Source organism: Caretta caretta, chromosome 8 (genome assembly GCF_965140235.1).
Source record: "Caretta caretta isolate rCarCar2 chromosome 8, rCarCar1.hap1, whole genome shotgun sequence".
Lineage (NCBI taxonomy): Eukaryota > Metazoa > Chordata > Testudines > Cheloniidae > Caretta > Caretta caretta.
The window spans coordinates 24,457,559-24,474,189 of NC_134213.1; the positions used below are offsets into that span (position 1 = coordinate 24,457,559).

A 16,631-nucleotide genomic window follows, 5' to 3' on the forward strand; every position below is an offset into this window, starting at 1 on the left:
AGCTACCTGTATTTTCTGCTATTCCTTAATGCACATGCGTAAGAGATGTCCGAGGATTGTGCCATAAAACATCTTTCGGAAGTAGAAATATTTACAATACAAGTGAGCAAACTATAGCACAGAAAGGTTAAGTGAACTACCAAAGCTCATGCCGTAAGTCAGTGGAAAAGAATCCAAGATCTTAAATTTTAATCTCTTGCATTGACACTTGACAACACTTCCCATCAATGGGAGTTACACAGAGAAATTCCCTCAGAGCTCATTTAAAAGGTACCTCTACACTGCTCACTGTGGAGAATATCCTTACAGCCAAGACAAAAAAGGGCAAGAATATGCAAAAAGCAAACAATATTTGAAAATTCTAAAGTATTTTTCTCTTTCTAAGCAATCTGTACGTATAAATGACGAGAAACATGTATAAACTTTGAATTATGTATGGAAAATATCTATTTTTATCAGTTTGTATTTCTGAGCTGCCATTTCCTCAAAATTTTGTAGCATGTGACATCCTCATCATAAGCCTATAAAGAGAGATTGTACAGAAATTTTCTGTTTGTTTTATACTTCAGCAACAACTGGGCTAAATATTTAAAACGTTATGGGAGACATTTTCAAAGGTGGTCTCTTATGTGCACTTATGGAGCAATTACTTGCTTTTTGTTGGATAAGAACACAGAAATGGACAGAGATACAGTATTGTAATAAGGTAGACAGATTCACTATGATATTTCAGTACAGATAATGGTTACCTGCATGATGTGATTGCAAGAATGCTAACACTGCTGTACTGAACACATTATTTTGTAATGAGATGAACAAGAATTGAAATGAACTTTAAAGCCTGTAGGTGTCATTGTGTAATTGAAATGGGTAATAGTCCAAACGCACCAGATGAAACTGGAGTAACTGCATTTGAATATATTCAGAAAAACCCATGATCAAATCCCAGATCAATATGAATGATTTTACAGTGAAAGGCTCCTCTGTTTCAGAATAGATTTGTGTGTGGACGGCATCACTTGAAATCCAGAGTCCAGCAGATGTGCAGGAAGGTATTCTATTTATTTATTTATTTAAATGAGGTGAACCAATGTTCCGTGTACTTCCTAAAACATCCGTTTGCCTCCAAGCTCCGTCTAGACTTGTGACTCATTTGCTTACACATTTGGTTCTTTTCAATCACTAGAACTGCAACACACAAATGAATGGAAGGTGGGAGGATCAACTAATCTAGGATGACACAAGGAGTTTAGCTGTTCATACAGCAGTAGCAGAGGGAGAAGGCAGAAGAGAAGAGTGATCTATCCTCTGACATCAACACTTCATTGAAAAGGAAGCTATCTCTGTTGCCATTATCCCACTGGGAAGGTGATGACCAGCTGACTTTACTGTAATGTCTCATTCTTACTACTCAGCAATGACCTGTTCATTGGCTGCCAGCAGAGAGAGAGAGAGAGAGAGAGAGAGAAGAAGGAGATGAAAGAAGATAGAAGATAGGGAAGCTCTGAACTTACCCACCCAGGAAAGAGCTACCTGATAGTAGTAGTACAAAAGCATCACAGATAGATAGAAAAATAGATAAATAGAAAGCAGATTTTCAAGACATTTCAATTCTTTATGGATGAGCTGTACAAGCCATGATCACAGAAAAACAATGTATGTCCACTGATCTATAAGGCAGTAGCATATATCCCATATTTCAGTCAAAAACTATGGCACTATTTTAATTAATTGCTTTTTCTGCATACAGTATACAGATAACAGGGCATTAATCCTACGCTTTGAACTGATACTGTAAATATGCTTTCTTTCGCTTCTCTTGATTGATGATACCGTATGGCCTCGTATTTTACCTAATAGTGAAACTTTCCATCACAGTAATTTCTTAATCCATGTTTGCAGGAAATTAAATCGAACTCTTCCGTTGGCCCAGGACAATACATTTTTTTTTTTAGATCTGCAGCAAATTTCAATCTGGAAAATTTGACTCAAGAGTTGTAACGGTTGGACAAATTTGCATTGTACCTGGACATGCAGACCTATCAATAATTTCAATGTGGAGCATTGATATAGGGTTTCAGAACTCCATATTAAGTATTAACATCTCTCTGACTGTTTTCTTATATGGCCCTCAAATCATAATATCTTGAAAGGCAGGTTAAATGTAGCACGCTTTATCATCTCAAATTTTACATTTTGGAACACTGAGCCGCAGACAGGGTGAGTGCCTTGCTGAAAGTTGATCCATATGATAATGACAAAGCTGAGATTGGAATTCTTGAGCACTTGGTCTTCAGTTCTCTGTTTAAACCACAAATTTTACTGCCTCTCCAGCAAGGGCACACATAGAAATGCATTTTTTAGGTTATTCCATGTTTGATTTTTACTCTCCGTTGTTCATACATTTCTGTTTCAATATATTTTTTTTTCTGTGTCAGATCTATCCTTTTCCACTTTGCTCACACTGGCATCAAGCTTATTTTATAAACGAGTCTTGACCTTTACCATAGCACAGTTACTGCTCCTCTTACACACAGGCAGTTGGTGCAAACTACACAAAATGAAAGGCATGCATCCTGCTAATACCACATAAACGTTCAGAGCTGGCAATATTTCTAATGGATTCTGCTGGAACATTTTCTGAAGCAGCGAGCAATATTCGAGAGGTGTGTTAGTGTGTGGGGGAGATGCCTTTCACTAAAGCATTATTCTCTGCAGGCGAAAATCCACAGACACATTGCTGTTATACCAGTAGATAAATTGATTCACTGTTTTTCTCTCCTATTAAGTAATGTACTAGCATAGTTTGTTCAGCAATGCTTAAACACTGCAAATTAACAGAGAAATCCTGGCCCATTGAAATCAATGGGAGTCCTGCTACTGACTTCAAGAGAAGGAGGATTTTACCATATATATATATATATATTTCCAAAAGCAAAGGCAGTCACAATATTTGCTACTCAAATATTTCAGTATAAAATAAGGACTTTTTTTAAAGAAAAAAAAACCAACCGACCACCTAAAACATCAATAATCCGATGAAGTGAGCTGTAGCTCACAAAAGCTTATGCTCAAATAAACTGGTTAGTCTCTAAGGTGCCACTAGTACTCCTTTTCTTTTTGCGAATATAGACTAACACGGCTGCTACTCTGAAACCTGTCTTTATGCACGGTGAAGGATTTCAATGGGAATACTCACAGGGTCTAATTCAGGACAGTATCCCTATTCAGGAAAGCATTGAAGCACATGTTTAAATATAATTGAAGTGAATGGGACTTGAACACATGCTTAAAGTTAAGCCTGTTCTGAAGTGCTTTCCTGAATAGGGGAACCAGTATGTGAATTTAAATACATGTGTAAATCTTTGCAGAATTGAAGCCTAGGCAACTAATGTTCATGTATACCATAGAAACCTATATAATCAAAGCTGTTTTAGAGTGTAAATGTTTTAATGAAAGCTGAACATTTCATATATTAAAAAACATTCAAACTATTTTTTGTTTGCTTGCAAATCACTCAAATTCCATTCAGAGAAAGTGAAATATGTCACATTTCAGCTTCATGATGTACCACAGTTGAGTGATCTGCTATTCTACTAAAAAACAGAGCTTACCATGGAAGTGCTGACACATGCTTAATTACTATGTCAAATAACTTGTTGCCTGCGATATTGTATTTATCATATGACCATACACTGTTTTGTTCTCTGATACATTAAAATTCTCTAAAGAGCTTTCAATGTAAACAGATTTTAAATTTTATTTCACAGCACATGTCTTAGCTGTATGGAAAGCCTGACCTTTAATAGAGAGACTAGTTATTCAATCAACACATATAATAGATGGTATTACACATGCACCAAAAGTCTAACTACAGTGTCAGTGATAAAAAAAAATCAACTGTAAAGAAAAATTTAAGCTCTTGTTTAAAAATGAAAACAACCAGCAACACAGTTCAGCAGCAGAGAAGGATAAAGAAATGATAGTAATCCTCTTGCTCCTCACATGAACTACAACAAGCCATTTGAGTGAGACTTTTAAAGCTGAAATTTGTCCATCAAAACACAAAATAAATTCCTCTAATCCTTGTGCCACAAATTACTAATCCATCTGGAAAGCTAAATGTGTTGTGTGTGTTTATAAGGATCTAAATATCATCAGACAGAAAGGCAACTAGGTTAGCAACATGTACCCATACATAAATAAATAAATACAAACGTCTGAAACAGTTTGACCATACAGTAAGCAGGATTTACAAAAGTACTTACAGCTCTCAATCTCCAGTGTGCAGTTTTGTTCATCCAGCGGGTATCTTCGTAGGTCCATCATACAAGCAGCTGTTGTTGTAATTCTAGAAGAGAAGCATATATGAGGGCCATTGTTGTTGTGTGTGATTCACATCTGTGATTAAATGGAATTGAAACAACAGAGAATGGATTCTGCATGATAAGCAATTTTGCCTCTTTGCTTATTACTAAGATATTGCATGTGCTGGCTTTTCGTAAGGGTTTTGAACTACTAATCTAGTTTATGGAAGCAAACTGATATGCCAATTTGGTGGACAAGTGGACAGTTTATTATATTTATATGTCCCCCATCACCATAGTATCTCAAAGCCTCACAGTCTTCAATCTAGTTATTCTGACAACACACCTGTGAAGTAAGGCAATATTATTATCCCCATTTTACAGATGGGGAACTGAGGCAGATAAAGACTAAGGGTATATCTACCCTGGGGGGGAAGGTATATTCTTAACTCAGGTTAGCTACCCCATGTTACCTAACATGGGTTAAAATAGCAGTGAAGACATGGTGACAACTTTTAACTCAGGTTGGCAGCTCATATTCAACTCCATTCTCTCCTGTAGGCTGTTACATGAGCTGCTAACCTGAGATGCTGTGTCTTCACTGACATTTTAACCAAAGTTAAGAACACACCTTTTGTTCCAGTATATTCACTTGTACCTAACCTGCCTAAGGTCACACAGGAAGTCTGTGGCAGAACAGTGAATTGAATGCAGATCTCCCAAGTCTCAGGCTAGTACCCTAACCACTGGACCCTGCCTCCTCTCAAGTGGAGTGCTATTTGCTGCCTTGAGAGGTACCATGGTTTCATTCCCAGCTCTGATTTCTCATTTTCCTGATGACAGTAACCAGCTGGACTATGAGTCAGACAGATGTCCCACAAATTCTCTTTGCTCACCAACTGGGTGATCCTATGAATTTCCTTAGTGACACTGAATAGTGCCAAATGAGTGTGTGTAAAACATGCTTTGCATAAAAGACAATTAACAAATAATATTTATTCTGCACAATTGCATATAAAACTCAATTCTCCATTCTCTCTTACACTCAATAATACTGTGCAAATGAAGGCTTATTTTAGTGGTGCATCCTCAGCAGCAGCACGACAAATATTTTCAGGACTGTTTTTACAAAATATTTAGAACATATTTGTGTCTTGACATTACATTAACATGTGTCAACTGTGCCTTTTAGATGTTGTTAGAAACATCTGTACCATCACAAATCTTTTACTGCTAGATTTCAGGGAGGAATAGATCTGAGCTGAATGTGAACCAATGCACAGAGCACAGCAGCAATATTTGACTAATTGTGCTCCTCTCAAATCTCTCTCTTGTGTAGGCAAAATAAATTTTTGGTCTTTCTCCCCCCACCCTCAAACCACACAATGTTCTATAGAACTCCACTGCACTTGAAAAATAGTACATTTTGGAATTTTCCAGTCTACACATGAAACAGCTATGTTCTATTCTCCCTCTAACTTGGGATGTGGGAACCCTACAGGATTAGTTTTCAGATTGATAAACATTTCCCTGAGATGCACATAACTTCTTTTCTCTGACACAGTACTGACCCTCAGTACATGCTTTAATATTTGTAGGGAGAAGGAATAGGAAAGGGCATGAAGCCTAAACTTCCTCCCGTTGGACTCTTCTTCAAGACCTAAGAAACCCCCTCCATTGCTGGCCCCATTTTTCCTCTCTAAACACCATGGCCTACTCCCAGTCCCAATGTCTTATGTAGAAGCAAGAACCATACCAGTGCCTGGAGAGAACCAAAGGTCACTCAAGACCCTTTAGCAATCCTCTCAGCGGGCAAATATAGCCTCTGGGGGCAGTATGCCCACTTCCCCAGCACCCTTTTTGCTATCATAGCCCCAGAAATAGAGTTGCCTGAGCACGACAGAGATGATAAAAGGAGCAAAAGGAAGCTCAACTACATAAACTCTGAAATTGAGACCCTCATTACATGTGAATGAGCCCTTCAAGCATGAACTGCTGGGCGAGGACTCAACATAAAGCAGAGGCTGTTATGCCAGGCTGTAAACTGGATAAATGTTGTGGGGCCAATAGCTGGGTTGCAGCCGCTATGGTATACTCATCCCAACAGCAAACACCAACTTTGCATCCCATATAGCCATCAGATTAATGGAATAGATATGTTTTGTGTTTCTTTAGGCTTCCTTTTCACCATTTGATCTCTCTTGAAGTACCTTCCACAATGCGTGCAATGTATAATGCCTAGTTCAGGTGGGACATTCTCCATGACCCAGAATTCCTGCGTAATTTGGTACTGGGACTGCCTATCTACAGGGGACCAGATGTGGTCCGCTGCGATACTGCAGCCTCATACTGGTGCTGTCACATACCTCCTAATTACTACAGTGACCCCCTCACTTTAGGTTTGTACCAGCCTCTTTATAATGCCTACCTTTGCCTCTCCTACTCACACTCTAATCCTGACACTTTTCCTTTTCTCTACACTGATCCTATAAACACTCACCACATCTCCTCTGTCTGTCTCCTTCAAATCTGTGCACATGGAAAGTGTGGGAGGTGGGTCTTTCATCTATGTATTGTCTGTCTTCTGGGGAGACAGACTTCAAGCTCAACGCTGCTTGAGCAGCGTAATATACATTTCCTGAGTTAGCCATGCCTCTGGCACCTGGAGCAGCTCTCCAGCACTCCTGGCCCCTTTCAAAATTACTAGGGGGGCATCCGTTCTCCAGGACCATGCCCCTGGCCCACTGGTCAGACAATTCAGGAACAAAGAAGCAGCATCTTTGAAAATTACCTTCATACTAAACTCTCTCTTTAACCTCTAGATGGGCACCCAAAGAGCTATTCTGCACCTGCCCGAAGGGGAAAGAAGAAGAGAGGCAGAAGACAGCTGTTGACTCCCATGAAGGGGGAACTCCCGGAAGTAGAAGGGGTAAGCAACTGAAGAAAATACCTGTCTAGACATTGAGGATTATTATAGGTGGAGCAGGTAGCACCATCTGTATTTAAGATTGTCCAACACTTTCCATTATAAGACTATTTCCTGTGGCTATTAACTTTGCCATTCAGGCTAAAAGTGTCAATTCTGGGTGCCTGCCTGGGTGTTATGTTGAGGAAAGTTTCAGCAGAAATGTTTCAGCTGTTTCCAAGAATGAGACCAAGGACAGAAATGTTGTTTTGCACAGGTTAAACAACCTATAAACAATATAAAACAAACCCTACAACTGTTTGGCTGAGAAGTTCTAGCACCTTCAGGCTTTACAGAAGGGATTTGAAATTTGGCAGGAGGTTCGTTCTTGTGTCAGGGAAGCGACCAACATTGGTCAGATAAGTTATTGATAAAAAAAATCAGTTCACACGTGTTCAGTATAGACTTATTAGCATTTGGCAGCTAAATTTTCTGAAGATTCTGTCAGCCCTGAGCATGCCTCATCCTCTCACAACTCCTATGTGCCGATCAATCTGTAGGTGTACTATCCCCAGCAACTTTAATTCTGGTATTTCTTCATTTTGAGTGCTTGACTTTGAAACCTTAACACTGTTTTAATGTAATGTGTATGTTTGTGTGAGTATGTAATTACTACTTAGAATACAAGAGCACCCAGAGGCATCAGTCAGGATCAAAGCCCCACATATAATGCTGTATGAACACAAAGAAAGTCTCTTGCTTCCTCAGAAATGGGAGTAAGAAAGAGTAGTTGGTAGTGAGTAGGGTAGGGCCTTAATCAAACTTAAACAGTTTAGGATGATTTATTTCAACCCAGATAGTTTGTTCATTCCTATCCACAGTGAAAATCAATGGAAAAAATTATCTGTCCTTTTCTCTTGTCCTACTCTCCCCCATGATTTTATCTTGACTTTTATATTTTTACTCTGGTTGACAATACTGATAAGGGAAGACCTAGTCACCTCTAACATCTTCAAAAGAGTTACTTATTTTAAAGTACCGGTAATGCATATAAACGTTAACACCTTCAAATAGTGACTGCACCACATTCTTCAATGTTCTAGATACATGGATATCTACCCTATGCCTTTTTAGAGAGAAGAACCAATACCTCGTCATGACAAGAGAAAGGAACATTTGAAATGGACACACAACCTTTCCCCAAAACAATGATATTCCTCTTCCATAAATGCACTGAAAAGATTATTTGTTTCTAAGTTATTTATGACAACTGACATGCATAAATCATGAAAAATACTTTGCAGAGCAGAGCCCTGAGAAAAGACCATTGAAAAGGAAGCTTAAAAATACCCACAATTTTCTGACTCTATACTACACTCATGAGAGGCACGTTGCTCTTGAAGAAATACCGTATGAAAGGAAACAACACAGAAGCTGTCTGCTATTCTGATTTTTGATCTACTTTTAATGAAATAGAAGCCTTTTGATATTCCATTTTATGAGCCTGCTAACAATGAAAATCAGTCTTCAGCAACCTTCTTCATGGTGTATATTTCTGATGTGAACCACTGCAGTGTATCAGAAGGCATCACTTTCTTCTACTTATTTTTGTTTAAGTTAAATTGACTCAATAAAACATATCATGAAACATAAAACCTCAAAAGGAAACTGTGCATTTCAAAACAGGCACAGTGAGGTTCCAAATAATACTACAGTTATGGAATGAATTATATATTGCAATGCATACAGAACAGACACATTAGATAGGCAGGCTATAGTCTCAGAAAGGCAATTATGCATGTGTACAGCTGTGACAGCATGAGTGTTGAAGGTCCTCCTTCCCCTTTGCACCACCTATGCAAGGGCCGGTCACAACTACAACCCACTGTGCTTGAGGAAGGGCACAAACTGCTTCCCAAAGATGGTGGGAAGGAAGAGTGGACACAGATTACTCCCTCTTTTTCCTGGCCCTTGGTACAGGATTGCTACACTGGGGGAAACAGGCCATACCCTTCCAAAAGGATGAACAACCTGTGTAGTTCTTCTAGCAGCTGCTTCAAGAGCAACGGTGTCAGCCAGAAGACCAATCCCTGTGCAAGCTGCACATGGGTTGTTGCAAACCCACACAACCCCCTACTCAAGTTGGCGGCAAAGGCCGCAATGTGGCTCTTCGATTCTAACATACATCACGAACTAGTAATAATACAGAAAATAATAATATCTAATGGATGCTGTTATGGCAGAGTTACAGTACTTATTGTTTCTCAATGTCATTCAAACAAAGCACAGCTACTCAGTTTTGTCAGCACTGCAAACTCCACCTGGTATCAGAAATGTAAACTGGGGTCTTAATAGTTCTGATGTCGCCAATAATAAAGGTACTTACTGGAGGATAGGTGAACAATTCTGTTGATGTGTGAAGTAGGCCAACACCCTTCCCTATAGCTGTATTGCCTCTGCGGGGCAAATCAAAGTAAAAAATAGGGGGAACTTATTTTGGTCCCTAAGTAAGTAGATATGACTGAATACACACAGGGAACAGAGCAGCTGAGTAAGGCAGTGTATGAGTATTTCTGGAGAACTGTCTAAGGCATTGTCTATCATGTCTAACATGTCTATCATGCTTGCTTGAAGGCTGATCCAGCTCCTATTTAAGCCAAGGGCATAATCTATCCCAGAGGAAAGTAAGAAGGCCAAATTCTTCCCTCAGATGCATACACACAACTCTCACTGAAGACAGTAGCAGAATCTGGCTCTTAATTAGCAATCCCACTATCAGTTCACAAAAGCTTTGATGTAAATTATGTTCTGCAGCTGATTATGTCCCTTTATCACTATCATTATCAGACTCCTCTGCACACGATGAGTAAGAGTCACTGGCTCTTCCCCTATCTGAATTAGTTATCTAAGCCATGTACTGTAGCTATGCTCAGTGTTCACTTCAGCTCCTTGGAAACAGACCTGCTGTGTGACAGTTGGAAATGTTGGCAGCAGTAGGCAGAAGACCCAATTACAAGTATGTGGAAATCTGGAGACAAAACTGCATTGTGACTAATCTCTCTCCTGCACAGGAATATCAGCTTTAAGGAGACATGATCAAGGTTGTTAGAAATATTTGATCTATCTTTAAATCAAAATATACCTCTTTACAAGTTAACTATAAGTGGCAAAGCCTAAAGAATTCTGTTTTCTCCTTCCCGCTCCAGTAAAAAATGTCATAAGTGCTTCCCCCTTATAGTCTCAGGGTAGAGGGTGGCTTTAGCAGAGAATCTATAATAGTGACATTTCTAATAATATATTGATAAAGCAGAATGTTCTGTAACTAACTACCAAGATGTTTGGAGTGCAAATGCTTTTCTGCACAGAGAGCTTCTTAATACATTTTTGTAGAGAAAACTAGCATCTGGAGTTATTGATGGTAAACAGAGAGGCAATGACATTCCTAGATTATCACAGAATTTATAATTTCATCCAATCCAAAACTGCTACAGAGGTTTCATGGACATCCTGGCCTATGTAGTCACATAGGAAATGGTCGAGTCCCCTTTGGCCACCAAACAACATTTAGACATGTTATGTTGTCTGGTTCTACCTGTATAATTTTTGTATGTGGGAATTGGGCTCCGAGGGGACTCATTCAGCTTGATAAAGCTGGGGGTGTGACAGTCTCTGGCTTCTTTACAAAGCGGCAAAAGCAATGTTGAAGGAGCTGATAGGCCCCAGCTGACATCTCTCTGGTTGAACTTTGGAAAGGAACTCAGGAAAGAAGAGGTACCAGACTCATCTAACCATGGAGTTCGCCACCCAAATGGCGATATGAAGGGTAAAGGAACTGTCACAGTTCTACTGGGGTATGGATAAAAAATGGGAAATAGGAGCATTGAACCCTTATTCAAGTCTTTTTTTTTTTTTAAATTAAGACAACTAGTCAGGAAATGGAGTCCACAGCTTCATGGGGAAAAAAAAGAATTAGATGTTGGATAGTGTACAATAGGTGCTTGTCTACACTTCACCACAGTTTGGACTATGGGAGCACGAACAGCAATGTACACCAAAGTGCTGTACTGTAACTCCCTCGTGTGAAGTAAAAGGATCCTAATTTGCATTAACGCAGTCCTCTTCAAACAGGATAAAGTAATGCAAACTTGTGATATTTTAGTTCACACTGAGGGGAGTTACAGTTGAGCACTTTGGTGTATACTGCTATTCACAACCGCATAGTCCAAACAGACATAGCCTAAGAGTAGCTGTCTATTAGCTTTCCTCCTAATTAAGCAGCTCTACTACTCTCTGCTGAAGAGACAGTTCTGCTCTTTTTGGTTCTGCAAAATGGAATGATCACTAGCCTGCTGTGCCATCAGCATGAAAAACTGGAATAAATAGGGTAATTTCTGATGTTTCATGGTGGAGGAATGAATGTCACTGGTGCAAATTTTATCAACTGATTTGAATAGAATCAGGATTAGCCTTCCTCCCCACTGTCCCCCGGCCAACAGCGCTCTGGTGCAGAACTAAGTTAGAGAGGTAGTATTGACCATTATCCTGAACATACATTGGAAACCTGGAACAGAACCACAACATCATGTTCATTGTTTAAATCCATCTAAATAGTATGCCATTGTGGTACAATTCAATCTGCCACTACAACATATCTGGCATTGGATTTGGTCTGTAGCTATTCTGACCTTCTCTTATATTATTGCAGTCTACTCCAGATGATAAAATCCACAAAATCACAATGGGATAACCATGCAGAATAAATAGGAGGAGCAATTTAAAATTTTAATATTTTATCATTGAGAAATGTATATCTGTCTCAAACCATTCACTTTGCTTCATCCTTCCCCCAAATATATGTAATACACAGTGCTTGCAGAACATCGGAATAACATGAGAATGATAGCAGGGTGACTCTGAATAAAGCAAGCAGCCTTAGAGTAAAGGACCAATATGGCGGCTTTGCCAATATGCAGTTCACTGACCCCTTACCTTATTACCAACATTGGAGAACTGAAAGAATACTTAAACATTTTTCAAAATATTGTTCCTTACTCCACTTGGAAAGAGTTCATGTATATTTCATTCTGATAAAGTAATGTGAACAGTAAATAAAGAATGCATCCTTTCTGCTCTTTTCTGTTGCAGTTTTATATTGTTACTGCTCAAGTTACCATTCATAATCCTTGCAGCTGAGAAAGCACTGCAGGTCATTTATACAAAGGAACTTTATTTAGCCTCTGCCGGAAAAAAAAAATTACTAATCAACTCCCAGGAATGAACTGTTTAAATGTATGGATTTCAGAGCACATGAAGCCCCTTCCTCAGACTACGGACAGCCTTTTTAATTCTTTACTTTCTTTGTCATAACTTCAAGCTATTGTAGAGCATAAAAAGGTAGACTGACTTCAACTTTAAAAAAATATTTTATTTCTTATATGACATTAAGTTTAATAAAGAATCATTTAAAAACCTACAAACATGATAGCTGTGTTATCAAACGAGTCTCAGGGAGTTAGTGTATCAAATTCCATTGAAATTGGGCACCTAATTCCCTTAAGCTCATTTGAAAATTCCAGCCCGCCTACCTATTTATCTACATGTTGCATGCTTCTGCACATACGCGTATATTCCCAGAGGAAAAAATACACTGAGTTCAAGTTAAGGTAGAGGGCAAATAGTAATCTGAGGGTAAAAACATTATAGTGTAGTATTTATCAAGTTGCAGTGGGGGAGGTTTAGGTTGGATATTAGGAAAAACTTTTTCACTAGGAGGGTGGTGAAACACTGGAATGTGTTGCCTAGGGAGGTGGTGGAATCTCCTTCCTTAGAAGTTTTTAAGGTCAGGCTTGACAAAGCCTTGGCTGGGATGATTTAATTGGGGATGGGTCCTGCTTTTGAGCAGGGGGTTGGACTAGATGACCTCCTGAGGTCCCTTCCAACCCTGATATTCTATGATTCTATGATCCCCAATACAACCACTGCAGACCTATAAAATTCAGCATTAACTCTGAATTTTATGAGGAATTCCAACTTGTTTAGGTCGAGAAGTGCACAGTTGAGACACGTAAAACAACCTAATTCTGCCCAGTAGTGCATTGTAACACTTGCTTTTGGGAGGAGGGTGGACAGCCTCCTTCCAGGGAATGTGCCACAGAGCCTGCCCACAACCACAATGGTTGCCGTAAGACCCTGTGGATCCTAGAAATTTCTATACTCTGCAGCCCTGGCAGTACTTCCCACTTGACAGCCTCCTCTCCCCACTTTCCCACCCTCCACTTCTGTGTTCCCTAGTAGGGAGGCTCCAACTTTATGGTTCTACCAGGAACTTCCATGGCCATGGCTGTCCCTAGTACTTGCCTTAAAGATGTCTACAATAATAAGGCTACGTGGCAAATTAGAGGTTGGGGCTGTGTTACCTTTCCTTATAATGCACGGGTGGTGGAAAGGATGATGTGAACCCTGCCCCCAGAGAAGATGGGCCTGTCCTGTTCCTATTCCTGACCCACCCCTTCTCCTCCTACAAATCCAATCCTGTGAGACGCCTCTTCCGCAGGGCCTTGAGCAAGTGGCACCAGGAAGGCTGCTGACCACGGAAGGGAAAAGCCACATGTGTGGGCTTGATCTGGCAAGATGATATTTTCCATATTATAAAGAATCAAATTTTCACCTGAATTTCAAAATTAGTGTGAAAGTCAAAACAACTTTGGGAATAAAAGGTACATTTAGCCTAATCAATGCAGCTTATTTCGTAATTCTAATAGAAGACCTAAGATAAAAGCCCAAAGCTCCTATAATTCTGGCTTTTGTGACTCAGAACGAGAAGATTGGTTTTTCACAGGGAAAAGTCAATTTGAACAAATAGGTTTAAATGGACTTTTTGTGAACAGGGCTACTCTCAGATTCCCTCCCCTCCTACCCCCCCAAAAAGAAGGCTAGTGAAAGACTCTACAATAGATTTCGAATTACCATGCACTTCTGTCACAAATCTTTATAATAGGGCAATAACACACTCTGCAGGTGTCCTCATGAAATTCTAAGACCACAGCACTCTCACTGTCCTAAATTTCAATCATGCTTTAAATTCTGTTGATCAGTGCAACAGTGAAGGGTTTAAGACAAGAGGCAGACAGTCCTCCGAGGTATTGCTCCTGCACAGCAGAAAAAGGGTAAGTGTGTTGTTTATTGTAGCGGATATTGTTAGACATTTGTATATATACATAGATGGGTTGTGAACAAAACTAGCCCTAGCTGAAGACAGGATTACAGCCCAACCTAGCTTCCCCCCCCCCACCACCCTCTTGAGAAGGGAGAGGATCCCCTTGAGATGCTCTCTCTGATAGTGTGCTAGTGAGTATAAAGAGACAAATTCATCCCTGATGTAACTCCACTGAAATTAATGGCATTATATAAAGTGATGAATTAAGACCTAGCTATTTAAAATTCAGCAGAGGGGAACAATCAGTAGAATGAACTGGAAATGGAGCATCCTGCACTGTCCTTGAGAATGACAGAGCTACAGCTCTGGCATGTCACTCTGGAGATCACTAGGAAGAATTTCATGTGACTAAACTTGAATTTTCCTAGATGCTCTCGCTGCAATGCTTAGTATCATCACTTTCTCCTGCTGCATTTCCTCTCCACCACCTGGTGGTATGCTCCAGCATGCAGAGCAGTTACCATTAGCGATTCATTTCTTTCTTCCTACTTCTGAGAATAAGCCCAGTTAGAGAAGATAACTTTATAACACAAAGATGAGACTTTCTTATGTTTTTAATTCCTTGATGAAAGCTGAAAACTTATCAGTTTATTCATATATGTACTCAGAACATTACATAGAAAAGCCTCAACTATAGATTTATTGCCCTGTAATTCGCTGATAACACACACACGCACAAGGTTGGTTCTCTAAGCCTACTGGAATGCAACAGTCAATAATGGGAATGAGTTATGGTGACTCCATTGCAGTAGCATCTATTGAATACACTGATTAAATTTACACTTACAATGTGATTGTAATTAAATATTGTCATAGGATCAATGTTTTCTACTCCTCAAATAAACATTTCAGCTTTGCCCTGGTATTTATGGAGCAGCAGGAGACAATTACCCAGAAACACGGTTCCATCCCATTGACATTATCTTTGTAAATATCTCTGTATTATTAACCTTTGACAATAACACAGCAAAAATTATGCATAAATGATCCAGAAGGTTTTAAAGCATTGAAATTCAATAACCAAAGTATTGCATTGGCATGTTATGCCTAGTGTGATAAGCATTAATAGCACCACTGAGATAGCACAATGATACTAAGATATCATTTCAAGGTTCAGTGTGGCCAATGACCATTATTAGGAGACAACCATTGGTAATACTCCACCCCATCATAGTATCAAACTATTTTTCCAGTCTACTGCAAGATATCTTGTGGAATTTGTGAGACATCTTGCAGTGTTAAGAAATTTAGATGTCAGTACTATTGGCAAAATGATGGAGTACATTTTCAGTCAGGCTGAGAGCCAACCTATCTTCATTCAGTTGTATCTTGCACCAATAATATTTACATGTGCAAAATTAATTGCAAGCATATTCTGAGTACCTGCATCTCTAATTAAATGATTAATGCTTGCAAGTGCAAGTACTCAGATTTTTGCCTGAAAGTGAGTTACAGATGTAACCTGAACTTTACCCCTTTTTGCATATGCTTCATGGTTTGGCATTTAAGGCTAGTATTTTCAAAGGAACCTAAAGTTGTTAAGCACCCAAATCCGATTGACTTTCAATAGAAATCAGGCATGTAATTCCTTTAAACATCTTTGAGAACACCAGCCTTATTATATTGTTTCTTGTATAATACAATATAACAGCATGGGATTTTTTTTTTAGAATAAACCTTAAAACCATGAATGGGTACTAGTGTGCAATTAATTTAAAGTATACCAAATAGCCAACTAATGATCACTATTGACAGGGGATGGGTTCATATGGTAACCTAAGAGTGAAAAATAACTTACGCATATACCTACATCCACACATGCCCCCCCATTAGTTATCCTGAGATGTGCAGTCCCCTCCCCCGAATATTTATTAGTGGAGATAGCTCTCTATTTATTTCAAGATCTCTTCAATGTCAGTGTTCAGTAGTTTTGTAATAATATTTTCTCCTTTTGCAGCCAAATACCATTTTCATTCCTTACCCAACACACAAATAAAAACAGGGTCCAAATCCTTTAGAATTATCACACATTGCTTGCTTTGTTATCCTTTACTTCATGCAATTGTGTATCAACAAATTCACAAACTGTTCTTCACTGCTGGATTGCCTGTCTAATTCATTTTATAGATTAACTAAAGCAAACACACAGATCTAAAGACAACTCCAGGAGATCCCACTTACTACCCTTCACTAATTTATGCAG

At 39.2% G+C, this 16,631-nt stretch overlaps 1 protein-coding gene across 7 annotated transcripts in view; it reads right to left on the reverse strand.

Moving 5' to 3' along the window:
* Positions 1-16,631, reverse strand: part of GABRB2 (gamma-aminobutyric acid type A receptor subunit beta2) — a 247,403-nt gene that overhangs the window by 94,127 nt on the left and 136,645 nt on the right. For all 7 annotated transcript variants that reach the window (XM_048860134.2, XM_048860135.2, XM_048860136.2 and 4 more), the window contains one exon: positions 4,269-4,351. In XM_048860134.2, coding sequence (XP_048716091.1) covers positions 4,269-4,351 — 83 coding nt within the window. The remainder of the gene's footprint in view (positions 1-4,268; positions 4,352-16,631) is intronic.